The sequence below is a fragment of the Penaeus vannamei genome, chromosome 25, assembly GCF_042767895.1.
Source record: "Penaeus vannamei isolate JL-2024 chromosome 25, ASM4276789v1, whole genome shotgun sequence".
In the NCBI taxonomy this organism is placed as follows: domain Eukaryota; kingdom Metazoa; phylum Arthropoda; class Malacostraca; order Decapoda; family Penaeidae; genus Penaeus; species Penaeus vannamei.
Genome location: NC_091573.1, coordinates 848373 through 865726, shown reverse-complemented (window position 1 = coordinate 865726; position 17354 = coordinate 848373). Strand labels below are relative to the sequence as shown.

At 41.1% G+C, this 17354-nt stretch overlaps 1 protein-coding gene across 1 annotated transcript; it reads right to left on the bottom strand.

The window, feature by feature from the left end:
• Positions 1–445: 445 nt before the first annotated feature.
• On the bottom strand, positions 446–17094 carry LOC113830308 (cartilage oligomeric matrix protein). The gene is made up of 13 exons (XM_027383510.2): positions 16938–17094; positions 11530–11721; positions 10656–11430; positions 9884–10011; positions 9568–9780; positions 9179–9338; positions 8886–9063; positions 8494–8775; positions 5519–5637; positions 5315–5402; positions 5062–5227; positions 4673–4907; positions 446–617 (listed from the first exon to the last, which is right to left on the bottom strand). Exons 1-13 carry the CDS (start codon positions 16962–16964, stop codon positions 571–573), a joined length of 2610 nt encoding a protein of 869 aa, XP_027239311.2. The 5' UTR covers positions 16965–17094; the 3' UTR covers positions 446–570.
• Positions 17095–17354: the final 260 nt, after the last annotated feature.

Genomic DNA, 17354 nt, shown 5'->3' with positions numbered 1-17354 from the left:
AAATGCCCAGTTGATACCAAAGATTGGTCACTGTTGAGAACACTTAAATGCTTCAAAGACCAAGACGTGAAATCCGTACACTGCTACTCCATTCCTCCTAGAGGTCATCAGAAGAAACCCACCAACACTGCCAAAATTACTTTCAGGACACGGCCTTCCCGTTCGTATCTACACTGGTGGACAATCCTTCCATGTTCGACCATACCAACCCTCTTCACACTATACAGTGTACTATGCATTAACTGCATACACGCCTATGCTTGCAATTAATGCATAGTACACTGTACTACATACTATACAGTATGTTCAAGTTAGGCGGCAAAGAGCTTACTCATTTTCGTCCCGTCAACGAAAAAATAATAACGGTTTGCATTTTGGTCCACATAGTGAAAATATTCTTCGACCGCTGTTAAGGGCGCAGTTTAAGGACCAGTAAAAATCTGAGTAGTTAAGAAAATATAATAAATTTCCAATTCATTAAAAAGGGCACATTGGTAAAAATGGCATTGTGCTATCCATATTCAGATCTTTGCAGATTTGGAAAACAGGATGAGGCAAGCCCTTTGTCAATCATGGCCGCGAATTTAGGTCAGCAGCCATGTCCGCAGGGATATCATCTGAGGAAGACAAAAATATCGACATAAAAACAGAGCATAGGCACCATAGGTTATGATTATACAAAAAAAAAATTATCAGAAACCAATTTTTCTATGGTATATTTTGTGGGCGAGGCAGCAGATCGTGCCAAGCTATCTACTTTTTCATTCCCGGGAATCCCAACATGACTGGGTATCCAGCAAAAACTCACGGCTCTCATGTAGACAGTTAGCAAAGCTGGTATTTTATGGACTGCAGGGTTCATTGGGTGATTGGATTTTACAAGTGATAATGAGTTGCGCGAGGCCATGAAGACGAAGGATGAGGTAGAGATAGAAGACATACGTTGTAGGGCAAAGAGTATAGCACACAGTTCTGTTGTAAGGATGCTTGATTCAAGAAGTAGAGGAAAGCTGTATGTGTGAGAGGGTAAGACTACGGCAAAACCAGCAGCTGGGGTGGATTTAGAGCCGTCGGTGTAGACACGAGTACTCGGGGAGTGACTAGAGAGATGCGCATGAAAATGTGTGAGGAGGATAGAAGGTGGAATATCTGACTTTGGTCAATCAAGGAAAATAGATGAGCAATTACAAGAGGTCGGTATTAGCCATGGAGGGAAAGTTTAGGTAGAAAGAGGAAGAGTTTGGAGATGAGGAAAGGATGAATGGGAAAGAAGCATCCAGATGAACAGGGAAAACGACAGGTTACGTGGAGAGGATAAGAAGGGGTTAAGGGGCAGTTAGCTTGAAGAGAGAAAATTGGTGAAAGCGAGCATATGCTTCTTAGAGACTGAATCAGGACTACCATCCCTCTCGATGTCGCACTCTTCTGAGTATTGGCTCTCAACTGGAGAGGATGGGAAGGTTCCTAGGGCTAAGCAGAGACCACAATGATATATTGGGTCAAGCTCAGAGAAGAGAGGCAGAGGCATAATACATGACAATTATAGTCAAGGGTGGAGAGGATTAGCGCAATGTGGAGATGGAGGAGTGTTTTGCAGTCTGAACCCTAGGATAGGTGGGAGAGGGTTTGTAGGTGTCGAAGGCGATGGCAAGCTTTATCTTTAATGGAGAGGATAGGAGTCGAAAATAACTCCTGGAAACTTGCTGGAAGCTTGGGATTGGATAGGGATATCATAAAGGAGTGGAGGTGGTTGGGAACCTATATGTGAACGAGAGAATAGGATGGAGAAAGTTTTAAAGAGAATCGAAAGCTGTGGTTGGTAGCCCAAGAAGAGACTGATGTTATTGACGACTGGCTAAGTCGATGGAGAAGTATGGAAGGGCCCGAGGTAAAGACGGCTATATCTACATATAGTGATGATCGGATTCCTTGTGGCAAAGCTGAAACTAATCCGTTTACAGCTATGAGGAACAGTGGTTCTTAATGCAATGCCTTGAAGGACGCCTTTTGACATGGAAGGTACTGTGAGAGGAAGGATTTTATAAAAGCACCAATAAGCCGTGGAGAGAGAGAGCTGTAGTAGTATCATGCCCTTTTTCGAGATCGAAAAAGACGGCTAATATTGACTCACAGCTTGCAAAAGCTGATGATTAATGTTTCTACATAGGCTAGTGGATCAGCTGTGCTTCTGCCTTAAAGAAATCCAAAAGAAATCCAATCTAATTTGGTGAAATGATATTGTGTTATTTGAGATCCCACATTAATCTGAAGTTTATCATCCTTTTCATTAATTTGCATAGGCAATGGGGCAGCAGTCTTGGGGAAGAGTACCTGTTTTGTTAGGTTTTAGGGAAGGTAGTAGTATGGCTTCTCTCCAGTGGGGAGGAAAGTTTCCAGTTGTCCTTATGTTATTGAATATTGAGAGAAGGAAGGATAAGAAAGTAGGAGAAAGGTATTGTAGCATACGGTAATGTATACCGTTTTGGCCTTCATGGGTGTTGTGGTATGACAAATGCATTACAGATTCAGAAGAAAAGGGTGCATTATGAGGTTCTGCAGATGACACGGAGAAGAATAGGAGTACACAGTCTGATTTTAAGGAAGACAAGCAAGGAGAAAGATCAGAGCCACTCCTGACTTGACTAAAGCAGGCACCAAGTTCAGTAGCTACTTCAAGAGGGTCAAAGACGAGGTTATTATGAATATGGAGAACGGGGGCAGGATGAGGATGTTTTCCGGATAATTTATGGATCTGCTGCCAGACTAGAGAGATTGGTTTGGATGTTATGGAGGATACATAGTTTTACCAAGCTATTTGTCATGGAGTTAAGGAATGTACGGCGAAAGTGGGCTGATGCTTTAAGATATGAAGGCTGTTAGTTGACTGGAGGTGTAACAGTAGCTATTCCAAGCTGCACACTTCAAACAATGCATTTTTGTACATTCAAGGTTCCACCACAAAACACATTTTGAAGTGTAAGGTCGGTAAGTTCGAGGGTTAATGGTTATATAGGATGCATTAAGTACATTAGTTGTGAAATATTGGAGTATTTCTGAGGTGGAAGAGAAGGATGATGGAGGAAGGTCAAGAGTAGTTAGAGGTAAAGGTATTCCAGTCTGCTCTGTCACAGCACGAGTGAGGGAGGTTGGGGAGCGGGATATAGGATGTTGAAGAAAGTAGTACTGGGAAGTGATCACTAGAGTAAAAATTGTTTAGAACTGACCAATAGAAGTCTATGTGAAGGGCAGGAGAGCAAAGAGATCGAGACATGAAAAGGATTGGGTGCATATTTCGAAGCAAGTAGGACTTGGAATTTAGGAGGAAAGTCTAAGGAGTGACCCCTGGTATTGATAATAGTCAACCCCAGAAGGTATGGTGACAGTTAAGGTCTCCAACTAATAGGAAAGCTGGTTGGAGTTGGGAAAGCAAGATCTCAAATTCTTAAAAGTCAATAGGGAGGGAAGGAGAATAGACTAACGTTTGCGATCCAGTAGCGATGGAAAATCTGGATAACAATGCAGGGTATAGTGCTTTGTAAAGGAGGTATGATATATGGTGTTTTATGATGGACAAGTATGGAACAGGCAAACATAGAATAAGGGAGTGACACAATGGTAGTTGGGAAGTGGTACTGGAGGATGTGCGAGGAAGGTTTCTAGGAGGCAGACAATATATGGATTGGAGGAGAGAAGATGGCAGAGGTCAGATCTGTGTGAGTGAGAGCATCTAATGTTCCACTGCAGAAGAGTCATTGTGGATCATTCTACAACTATTATGGGTGGCAATGTATATCAGAGAGGTAAGAGGGGTGTCTGGGGGCTGAGGTATGGGATCAGGTGATAGAGATAACAGTGTAATATCAAGAGAATCTTCATGGGAGGAGGGATCAGGGGGAGAAGGTGAAAGTATAGTATCTGGAGGTTCATCAATTGCCTCATTGTACTGATACAGCATCGTCTCCAGCGAGGCAATTAAGCGGGTCGTTTTTGCAGTCTGACCGGTGTCCGTAGACAGGGCGAGCAGGAGAGGCGAGGTTGGACAGTGATAGATTTGCAAGTCAGATCAACCAGGGTAGATAAAGCTTGGGCTTGATTCTAAGATGTAACTGATTAAGCAAGGGCGATCAGGACGACTGCGGAAAAATTTGCCTACTTAATTTTAGAGGCATTGTTGGAAGAGTAGGATATGAGTGAGGGGCTGTTGGGGCAACTATAGAGATTACTCAGAAGGTGTTAGGAAGTGGGAATTATTGAGGGACGGGGACGGGAGGAGGAGGGAGTGGTCTGAAGTAAGGTTGTATTATGGACATGAACGATAAGGTTGAAGAATTGTAATGAAGGAGGGGGCAGAATGTGAAAGTTATTGTTCAGGAAGTGGGATGAGGACGGGACGTCTTTAAGGGTCACCCATACTGTGACAGCAGAAAAGATATGACTACAATCATACCACGTTAAGAACCTATATATTGACAATGATAACCCTTGTAGGATAAACTTTTTAGTGACTAGTTTTGCTAAATGTGTATCAAACTGCCCATGTATCAATAAGCGTACAACGAGTCATTGACAAGGAAGTAGTCAACTTTCCTCCCCCCAGTATGATATGCATATTTCATTTCATTGATCATAAAATATTATGCAATAACAGCAGCCATAACAGAGCTGAACATACCTGAACAAGTATACTTGATGTTGGACCAGATAATTTTTTCTTGAGAGAAGCAGAAGAGTCCCAATCGGCCTCCTTTTAGTGTGTCATCATAAATGTTTCCAGAGTCTGTCACCTGGTAATCCCCTTTGTACAAGTAGAACCTCATGGTGCCAATACCAGGGCGGTGGTGAAGCAGCCAACGGTATGCCACATTTGGCGACCATCCAATTCTGTTATCCTGCCAAAGCAGTTTTGCCTGAAATACAAAATTCATATCTTTAAAGGAATGAAAATTGTGGTATAAATCTGATCCTCATTATTTATGGATCATTTTCTAGTTGTAGCAGGGCGCAGGGTGAAAAAAGGAATTTACTTCAGTATACACAATAGAACTGGCCAAAAGATTCTACCTGTGATTTTGTAGAACGAGTGACCCACAATGCATCCCTTAGTTCTGTTCCAGGACCTGTTCTGGAGTTGATCAGCTTCAGAGTAAAGCCTCTTTCTGCCTTGCTGAACCAACGCTGTGTAGCCTGCTTCCACATCATGACATAAAACTTGGCATTGCTTTGATAGCTGGAGAAAATTTTTAGGAAATCGCTTTTAATTACAAGAAAGTAAATTGTTCAAAACTAATTCCAGCATTAAAGAAAAATTACTTACCTAAATACAAAGCCAACAAAATCATCATCAGTTAGATCTTCAATGAAGAAGGTCCCTTCAAAGTCAACATTGCCCAATGAGTGATCACCTATTGAGTAACAACCAGTATTAAACTTTATTTAAAGGTCATATTGGAATAGATCACTAAGGTGTTGCATCGTATATGCATCACAAAATACAGATTAAAAAAATATCAGGATTTACCCAATGCTATAGCTGGGTCAGAGTTCACCAACTGGTGAATTTCTGTACCATTATCATGGATGACCCAAACTGGAGGAGTGGTCGCAGCCCCTGGGTTTAACGCCACTGTCTGAAGTTTTCTGGACAAAATAAAAGCAAATAATTAATGTCCATTCTTTGTATTCCGATACGTTTACTGCGCACTGAATTCTGTGGCCCCACATTTGCTCAGCTACCAAGGAGTCAACTTGGTAGAGCCCAATGCAAGTTCTCAGGATTTTTTTCCCCTAAAACTATTCAGATCTAAACTATTTTCAATGGCAGTTTGGTTATCATACTGTAATCAAGATACCGTTGGCTATAAATAGAAATTAATAAATGGGTAGGTAGGGCTAGTATTTGACTCCTTGATGACCAAGCACTTGGAATTATGTTTAAATTCTAAATCACAGTGGACAATGCCATGCCATCAAGGTTAATGATATACGATGCAGTAGCAACAACTCCCAGAGTATAATTTGCCTCCCAGAAACAGCTGTCTAATTATACTTATTAGAGAAGCAGAAGCATAGCTAGGGTGTGGCACATGGTCCATCGTGAGAATTCCTTCCCCCCGCCTCACACTTTCCCTCTTGATTCTGTTCAAGTATATTTTACATAACTCTTGGACTTGCTGTTTTAATTGGTGCACAGTATAATAGCCGCTATATTTCCTAATAGTCATCATTGACTTGATCCTGCAATATGGTTTTTAAGAGGAGACAGGCGAGTTAGAGAAATTTGTAAAAATAAAAAAAATAAAATAAAAAATAAATAAAAAAAATAAAAAAATAAATATTGCAATTAAACTCCGGCAATCCTCTGGCATGGGTCTGGGACGAGGTGCGCAATATCACTAGTACGAGCCCCGAAGATAATGGCATGTTACGAACAGACAATGACGTTGCAAACGAGATAACTAAATCAATGGCAGAGATCTCCTCTCGGGCATTTTACACTGCCCGATTATCCACCCTTCGGGATGAACAAGAACACCCACTATTCTTCAGGACGACTACATACAATTTGTCAGTTGTGTAGGGAAAAGGACTGCTTTGCAGCTCTGCCTTAAAAGGCTTATGTGAAGTATCAACTGAAAATTTTAAATAGGGAAAAATTAGCTCGTAAACCATCTCTAATATTAGTATAAAAAAAAAGAAAAAAAAAACAAAATAATTCCAAAAAATTGCGAATTTATATATTTATTTCGATTTTCCGGTCAAGTTATATTTTCCCACGAAAATCCTGGCCTCACAAGACTATAGCGGCAGTGGTTTCATCGACTTATACCAATGTCCTCAACGGAGGACATTGGTATAAATTCTTCAGAGGGTGCCTATGTCTTCGAAGAGTTGGAAGAGGAATATCAAGGGTTGATGGTTGTTGGACCGTACATGCACGAGCCCGACGCTGTGGATGTCGTGGAAGTTCTGCCAAACCAGCCAGACATGGAGTGGCGTCTAGACCCGAAGAGATTGAATGAATGGTGATTTTCTAAATATTTTTTATGGTCGAATGTGTGATCCCACTTCTATACAGTACAGAATTTCCGTAGGCTGAGCATTCTCTTGTCTGCACCCGTGGCGCAGGCCTACATCCATTCGCGAGTGGAGGGGCATCGGTATATATTTGGGTTGTGCTTTTTGGAGTGTACCTACCCTACCTCTGTAGTAATACAACTGTACATCGCCATGTACATCAATCCATATTGGATCAGACACCAGCTGATGATAGCGTTCTCAAATAAAAAAGAGCATGTTCCTAATCATGTTTTATGTGCCTGATGATAGGCCTATGTCAGGCCTACGCAGCTCTTATTTTATTAATTGTTCAAAAATGATTTGATGTATATATTCATGTACTGATTACATCAAGATACACCTCTTCATCATTTTATTATGTACTTTGTCTTCCCTGGGCAATTTATAACCATTGATGATAAAAACATTCGAAGTTGTAGTAGTAACTATAATGATAAAAGGAAAAGGATGAATATGATAATATGAGAGAGAGAGAGAAAAAAAAAAAAAGAATGAAAAACAATGTGTCAAATGCAGATTTTAATGAACCAGAAAAAGTGAATAGAAAGGTCAAGAAAAAGAGGGGGACATCTCTCTACCCCCCCCCCCCCACACACACACACACAAAATGACTCGCTGTGCACTACTGTGTGTATCACGTTATTCAGCAAGGTTCTCCCTGGTCCTGGGAATGACGTCACTACCGGGGATTGCCGAAGATCGCCGATGTTTTGCATCTTCGTTTCTAAGGGCGTTGCCATGGGAGTTTTGGGGATACCAGAGGGTCTCTTCGAATTTTTTTTTGCATGAATAGCTAAGCATACATTAACGACCAAGCTAAGCATACATTCAATGACCAATATCCAAGGAAAAAACAATGCACGATAATTACTTCACACAAGCCCTTTAAGACTGCCCCATGAAGTGACGATATCCCATAGCAAACGATATCCGAGTTATGGGAAAGATATCAAAATTTCCTGTTAAATCTATTCAATAAGATATTTAGGGAGGACACAGTGCCATCCACAAGGAAAGAAGCTACAGCCATTGATCGCCTTAAACCTGTCAAGGATACTTCCATACCAATTTCTCTCCCCTGCTGCAACTGTCTATAGTTCCCTTCTACGGATTCTTCTATGCTCCCTGCTGCCCACTCATCGACAGATCCTGCCTATCCTATCAATCAATCTGTCAGTCTCTTGTCTTTCGAGAGAGAAGAAAAAACTATACACAACACACACAGGCCATGTATACACACACAACATATACACATACATTTAAATTTTCATTAGGCTATATAAAATAAATGTACTAGAAGCATTTTAAGTTTTTGAAATCAGGTTATTCATTGAAAACCACTAATTGTTCACGCTAATAAATACTTAAGCAAAATAGCTGAAGACCTGAACTCGTGCTCATAACGACACCACCCACCTGAAATCTGTCGAGCGCACACGAGGATTGTTGATGCAGACATCTTCTGTATCGATAATTTGGTCACCGTCGAAGTCGTCAGTGCAGGCATCACCCCGGCCGTCCCCGTCACTGTCCAATTGGCCTGGATTCGGTATCAGCGCACAGTTATCACCCGTGTCATCCACGCCATCACCGTCGCTGTCAGTATCACAGGCATCGCCACTGCCATCACCATCTACGTCTGACTGGTCACTGTTGGCCACATCTGGGCAGTTGTCTATACTGTCCTCCACGCCATCACTGAAAGCACATTTTTGAAAACAAGGCGATCCATGCTATTAAGTAGTTATCTATTTTTATATTTCTCATATCACCCGGAAGCAACTTCAAAGATCTAACCACCAGCTTACCTATCCAAGTCAGCATCATCATCACATGCATCTCCCAGCAAGTCTTCATCAACATCATCTTGGCCAACGTTGGGATGGCGGGGGCAGTTATCGCACTCATCGCCCAGACCATCCCGATCAAGATCGTTTTGGTTGGCATTTGCAGTGAAGCGACAATTATCGTTAATATTAGCGGTTCCTAGTTGAGGAGATTAATAACATTCGTTGAAATTTAGTAGCTTGGATTAAATTATGGCAGTTGGTTTGCTATATTTGTTACATCATTTACACCCAAAACCAAAACTAAACTGTACCATCATTATCAATATCATCGTCACATTCGTCGCCCATTTCATCCCCGTCAGTATCCTTCTGGCTCGGGTTAGACACCGCAGGGCAGTTATCACAGACATTTCCCCATCCATCTGAATCCAAGTCTTCTTGTAATGGATTGGATATCAGAAGACAGTTATCCTGTAATATTATTGTTAGATTAAACAAGTGACTTATGAAGATTATCTCTTACGACTGCTTCAGTATAATAAAATGCCCAAATTAAAGTTATCCCTCTACAGCCAGGTCTATAAGGAAGCTCCCCTGAGCTATCAGGTAAAACGATAAACTTACTACATTTATAACTTGCATATTTGAACAAATCAAATTTAATATGCACATGCGTTATATAAATTCACTTTTTTCTTACTGTATTCTTATCAAAGCCATCCCCATCTGCATCACTGTCACAGGCATCGCCATCGCCATCGCCGTCTGCATCCTCTTGGCCGGAATTTGGTTTATAAATGCAGTTATCCTGACGGCAATATTTTTCTGAACAACTTAGTTCGGAGTCTGGGTAGCCATCAAGGTCAGAGTCACGAGCACATTCACCACTGGTCCCCGCATAGCCAACTGGACACTGAAAATGGTAATAAATTGCAGATTACTTGTATACATACACACTAAGGTCCTATTTGACAGTCTAGAAATTCAGAGTTTTGCAGATAGATACATGCAATTACCTCTAAGCCCTTGCATGTAATCCCATCTCCAGTAAATCCAGCTGGGCAAGGACCACAGATGAAGTGGGGAGCCACGCTTAAGGATCTACAGATAACATCAGGATAACAAGGGGCCTGCGCACAATAATCTGTTTAGTGGCGAAACAAGAAGCCAACTGATTGTACAAGTAAGAGTTGGTAGCTTTCAAAAATAAGATCACAATACTCGAGGCTTGACATCTACAGCGTGTCAATTTCTATGATTTACTTGTGCAGTCTTTGCAACTGGGACATACACAACCCTTTAAAATCCTTCATTAATTCTGCTTTAAAGTGCCATAGAACATTTACTTGACCCACTGACTGTCTTCAAAGAAATCGGCCGACTGCTCTACCTCCTAGATAATCTAGGACTCTAGGCCTATAAGTAAGAGTTTTTAATCTCGGTGCGAAGAGGTTTTCATCGGTAAGCGATCGTTAAACAACCATCAATTATCCTAAATAAATAGTCAACTAAAACCAAAAATACTATATTTACATCTTTTAACACCACAGAACATTGGACTGGGACAGGTTAAGGTTAAGACACATTAAGAAAAACAAGTACTATTAGTCGAGTTTTCAATGTTTGAATTAGAAAGCGAGCACGGCGAAGAAACTACATACTTCCTTTTGGCTCTCAATATCCATGTTTAAGTTCTGGGCCTTCATATTTCTATTTGCTTACCAAAGGAGAGGGAGGGAGGGAGGGACACACACACACACACACGAACACACACGAACACACACTTACTTTGATCGTGGCACAGGTCCCCAGGATTCTTGCAGTTGCGGAAGGGGTAGTCAAAGTAGTAGTCCCCGTTATCTTCCACACATCGTCCAACTCCTGGGTTTTCAGCGTACCAAATATAACCCTCAGGACAAGAGTAACGAGACTTCTTCATTTGCCCATTCTGCACGACGCACTCAAAGTAATAACGAACATTAAGGGGATCACCGAACCGCCCGTCCTCTTGGCACTCAAACTGATAAATACAAGGATCTTCACAGGTTTGCGTTTTCTCATTGAACAAAGTATTATTACTGCACATGGAGAACCTTTGAAGAAATCCATGTCTCAAGGCAATGCATGTATAGTATTCGCCACAATTATTTGGGTTCGCAAAAACTCCAGATACGGTGCATGGTGGAAATCCGGCATTGTTTAGACACTGTGAAGAGGATTCATGAAATGCCATTCCATCCAGACATTTATAGGCAACTGGTTCTGAATAAGATTCTGCGCAAGCGAAGAACCTCTGTGGGTCATAATAATCCACACGAAATTCATGAGGCCTTTCACATGTGCACTGCACAGGGGCACCTGGATAGCACACGCCTCCTGCAAACTGGAGTTTATTTAAACAAAAGTCACCCTCAATACAGTGACGAACGAAGGCCTGTCCCTGCACACACATGACCTGAGTTTTGCAATTTGCACACAGGAAACCATCAGGCTTGGCTTCACACAGATGGGAATATGGGTTCATGTCTGGGGTAACACTCCGGGTGTGCCGCGAGTTAACACACTGTAAATATCAAGATGAACAAAAATCAATGGTAGACAAATAGATAAGGATTCATTAACACCAATAAATAATCACTTTAAAACAGTAAAAGATACTAACCATGCCGTCTTTGGAGCATTCCCCAGAGGTGGCGTTGTACATGAAGCCGTCACAATCACCTTTTCTTGCATTATAGCCGCCGTTTCCGTCGTCTACACAATCTACGTAAGCACCGCAGATACTTGAATCGGGAAACCTCCCTTCCCCTGGACAGTCATCTGCTGCCACGCCAACAGTTATTCCCACAATCAGCTGTAAAGAGAAAATTATAATAACTGTTCATCTACCATAGAATAATATGAGTCCTTTTTCAAACGCACTTTGTTGTGTGAAGATATGATCATTAGTCTCCGAGTTGTAAAAGCAAACAAATGACTCCCTTATGAAGAAAGGAAAAGCCATTGAAACTTTACCACTGTTGGATATTGTACAAAATGTAAACATGAACGTGTGAATTCTAAAAATAACCCGGCCTGGTATCCTATACATTAAATAAAATAATATTGAGTGCAACGAGGTGCACTCAATGAATGAATATATGTATACTCAATTTCAAGCCTTGTAAAAAAAATTACGGCATTTGGCATGACTCCCACTACGACAGACTAAACGGAAGATAGGAAAGCATGGCGAAAGTCTAAGCCCCAACGGTTTGCAGATAGTGTAATATCTGAACAAAAGATGACGCTGTGTACGCGATGTATCGGGTACAGAGAAGCAACGAAAGTTTGAGGTTTCTGGATGTAAAGGTATTTGGTTTATTTTACGGTGTGAATGCAGCTCTATCTTACTGTACATACCGAGGTGAAGAGAATGTGTACGGGGGAGGGGGAGGGGGGCGAAGCGGGGTTTGGAATGTGTGAATTCCCAGAGAGTTTTCCCGGAACATGGATTGGGTTCCTGTTTTGTTTTTGTTTTTTTATTCTACCGCGTCAGCCTGTAGAATTTCAAAGGTGGCGATTCCATTCATAGAGTTTAAATGACCGATTTTAAGCGTTTTTTTTGTGCTAGTTTGATGCAATTGTTATCTTTATTCTCCTTAATTCAGCCTGTTTTGCCACAATTTCCATGATACTTCATGCCCTTCCCTGCTTACTGGACTAACAAATCAAGATCGCCAATGGAGAAATGGCACTCCGTCTCCTGCAGAAGAAACACCGAAAATCGATGAAAACATTGGATTTCCTGCATAAACACAAGTTTTTTTTTTCAATTGGGGGTTGCATCTTTCTGTAACAAATACTATAATTAACAAAATGTAAATTTTAACAAGCATGTAGTAACACACGAACTACTTGGGATATTGCAGTAACGAGTTAAGTGGCCAGTGTTGTATTATTCCTGGCAAGGTAAACAAGATGAGCCATGAAACGTATCCATGTTGACAAATGTAGAAAAGGTATGAATGAGACTGGATATCTTCACAATACAAGAGATGTATTTGACCGGTTTCGATTACGTCTTCATCAGAAATACATGTATTTCTGATGAAGACGTAATCGAAACCGGTTAATTACATCTCTTGTATTGTGAAGATATCCAGTCTCATTCATACCTTTTGCTACACAAGATGAGCCACTTAGACAGCGGTGATATGCAAGGGATATTTTCGTCATTTGGCAATGAATATTATAGTTGCCGGAGAGAAGTCGCTAACGGGACAAAATGGTTATGAGGTGAACAGAATGGCAATTCCCCCCCCCCCCTTTTTTTTCTTCTCTTTACGCAATAAGGATTACCGATGCAAAGACAAGTTCCAAAGGGGGGGGGTACAACTGAGTTCACGAAGCTCCAAAGATGGGAGGAGAGAAGCGGATGGCACAGGTCAATATCAACCTGTAAATGTCAAAAGAAACTAAATGCCATTTAATCATTAAAAAGTAATTATCTGAAATATGAGCCATACTCTGTCCGACAGACAAATGGAATACCACTTAAGTAAACAAGCACAACATTTCAATGTGTACGAACTCGATATCTGATACACAACATTTTCAAAAGAGCTAAATGTGGTCATTATGTGAACCAAAATGAAAACAAATCCAACTAACCCCCCCCCCCCCCGGCTTATTAGCACGATATCAAATGATTACAAAAAATTATTAAACAATATTCAACACATACCGTCAGATAAAAAAGGAAATGGAAGTTGCTCTATTTACAGTAGTTCCGTGTCAAGCAATTGTTGCTCTCTACCTGATCGACGCGGTTGTCAATCTTTCATAGCATTTGAGAAACGAGTCTACAAACCTTAGTGATGATTAACGTTAAAATATATATATATCTTTACAAAATATGCAAGGTTGAATTTGTGCGCATTTGTGGTCTTCATTCTGAGGCCGCGCTGCTTAAATCAAATAATCCAACGTAACTTTTAAATCTTTTACAGCGAATTTGTCGGCCGCAATGTGACTGTACACCGAATCAATTATGATTTATGCAATAGACAATGAACTTACGCCAAATAATTTTCAGAAATACTGCGTTGTTGTAATATTAGACTTATTGTTACTGGCATTTGATTAATATTTCATTATATATATTACGTGCAATATAACTAATGTAGGTTCTCGTTATTGTCTATTTAAATCGTACTCGCCTAATTCCTCCGTGATTATAAACCCCCGTCATATGTCCTAAATGTGGTATTTCTTGGGATAAACGTATTTTGCAAAAACAAACTTTCCGCCGGCTTTCAATATATCGATAATTCACACGGATACCTCCTCGCACCGTGGACAGAAACATTGAACGTTTATTGTGGCCGAGTGCACAGAATTCCGAAAACACGAGTTTTGATTGGTCAGAAAAATATGACGTCAACTGCTCAGGTTTTCAGTGGCTACAATTTGTTGAGGTTTGTTGCCGGTATAATCAGGTGCACAGAACTGTTCGTTATAACTGGTGCCCATTTCTTATCAAATTATACAGGAGGCACATTTATTATCATCAGTTCAGGTGCTATGCTGTGGACCTTGCACAAAACATTTCAACCTACATGACTTTCTAAAGGTTTTTAAATCATAATGTTATATTAAATGCCCTAGGAACATGATTGTGCAGCCGCCGACAAAGGTTTTGTAAGCTATTTCACCTGGACCGCCGCTCAGTCAGTCGGGAAATATATCTAATCACAGGGAGCAGACAAGGGTAGTCATTCTTCTTCCCATTCTGCGCTTTTGGTTACTGATAAACGTGAAAAGTCAATAAATTTACCGTAATCCCATAACTTTAAAATGCAATGACTAACGCACATTACGATTTGGTGAAATTTAATGCTACGAAAGTGATGCTTTTCTCGCTGGTTGAAAAGACCGGAAATCTGGCTCTGCTTCCGATTACTTTTTATGATTCGATGATACACACTTGTTATATATACAGTGTGTGTGTGCATACATATACACACACATTCCTATTTGAAGTAAAACCTCAAAAATATTTAGTCAAGAGGCTCACACCGCTTGCAATCTGGTCTTCATTTTCGATTAGTTATCAGATTTCCTATACATACCTATAACACCTCTCGTGCCATGTGATACGTTACAAATATATAATTAGTGCATTGGTTATAGTAACTAACAAATAGCATGTTTTCGAAGTACTTTAACATGCTTGAAAAGTACCGAGAGAAACTCACGCACCAGTTTACATCATTTTAAAATTACCGCGCAATTCTTCAGGCCATTCTTGCCAGTAATATGGGGTCAGACCGATTTGCGCAGAGCAAGAAATTTATTTCTTATTGTAAATACTCAATATCGTGCGAGTATTACTGGTGTCTTGTTATATTTTGAAGCAATCTCGTGGGCTTTATATAAGCACGAATCTCAGTGATTAGAATAAATGTACATAAATGAAATGGCATTGTTTTGTTTACAAAAGGAAAGGATATCAGATGGTGATTTTTAAACTATCGAGTGTCCAATAACTTATTGAGTTGCGGTTGAAGTTCATTGAAGTTAATTAGAATCACTTGCTCTATCGTTTGCATATATTTTTCTTCTGAAAGGATGGCTGGAAATTTACCTGTACCAACGAGTTTATAGAAAATGTAGACAAGTTCTCCCTGCAAAAGGTTGATTTCGACTTACTCTCGTAGCGCCGCCGTTCTTTTCCATTTAACGCTAAATATAAGGCCTGCGCATCTTGAACTATGTTCTACCCCACTATTTTTTCCTCTCTATAAGATGGCGGTGTTCTATTATCTCTATCTACGCGCGTCGGTGTCTTATTCCATATCAGGGAAATTATGGGGTAAAACAGGCATAAGAATAGCGAACAGAAATGTTTAAAACGAAAAAAAAACGCTAAAAATCGGCTAATGAAACTACGGACATGCCCGCCACCTTTGAAAGTCTACGCGCCTATGTTCGAAAAACTACGGAAATTCAATACATCTTTCGGCAAAATCTACGGGATTTTGACACCTTCCAAACTCCAAATACGTCCTGACCCATAACCCAATCTAACCTAACATTTTACGGTGCTGTGGCTAGGCATGCCCTCTGGACACTGAACAAGGGGAGGGTTGATGGGGGTTCTGCCACCCCCAACACCCCCCGGGATGCATTCTCTTCATCTCGGTATGTACAAGATGGAGCAACCTCCACACTCGGTCATCGCGGCGGCTGTGGCGAAGTACTGAACGCGGCGGTTATTTCGGTTAGGAATTCGAAAATCGTAGTTCCAGGGGACGAGAAACTCGACCTTGAGGCCATCGGTGTAACATCGAGAGAGGCGTAAAACCCGCCGACGAGGGCGCTCTTCTGGTCATGGTATACCCTGTTCATCCTGATTATACTAAAATCGTCTCTGTATACAATGTTGACTATGCCAAGGTTAATATGCTGATTCAGTGGGAATGTTACGAGGTAATAATTGTAATACGTCCGACGCTCCGAGATCGACGAGAATTGTGTAACGCTCTAGCCTGCCGGGAATACGTGGAGGAGGTTTTGTTTCCTCGGCGGATGTTAGGGGGCGACAGCCCCCCCCAGGAGGGATCGCAGGGGGCGCAGCCCCCTGCAATGGAAAGTCATAAATAACCATGGTTATTTTCACAGTGTTATATTATTAGTGTTATTTAACCCCGATTTTCTCTAGAACCTTCCATGCCCTCCCTTGCTATCGGGACCAAGTTTGTCGCTAACGGGTGGTTTCCGCGCAATAAGAACTATATATTTGCAATGCGGACAGTGAGAGGAATCCAACGATTCCAAAATCGTCGATATCGGAGAGGCGAAGGTAATATAGAAAATTACCAGGAGAAATAGCAATTGCAAGGTTGGATGGCTTTGTGAAATTAACAAAGACAGTTCGCAGATCGGCATCGAAACCTTCCTCGTTTAAACAGAACAACTGCTGATTACAAACCCCACGTGTCATCCTCAGTTCTCCCTCATATTTGCTATATAGACAGTACGGATTCCCCAAATTCACTTGATATCCTGCATGCAAAACATACTCACAATCAGTATTACTCCGTTCCAGTCCATGATCCCAGAAGCCGTAGGATCGTCTGCTGAAGAAGTGACCGACTTCCACGACCACACTGAATCCTACACTGACCTGAAGACTGCGTGGAGCGAGCGAACTGCACAGCACCATCGCACTCCCATACCGAACGAGCTGCTTTGGTAGTTACTGATGTTCTCATTTCATTTGCGGCCTTATTGCGTTGTGGTTTAGAGGCGAAAGACGATTCGACCCTCAGTATGCCGTGGGTGAAGTATTTATGGTTGTATTGTGTTATTGTTTTGTAGCATATGAGGGTTCTTAAGTAAAAGGAACGTTTATGAGTGTTTTTTTTTTTCAGAATGAATATTAACAGAAAACGAGGCATGGAATAAAAAGTTTCTCTCTCTCTCTTCTCTCTTCTCTCTTCT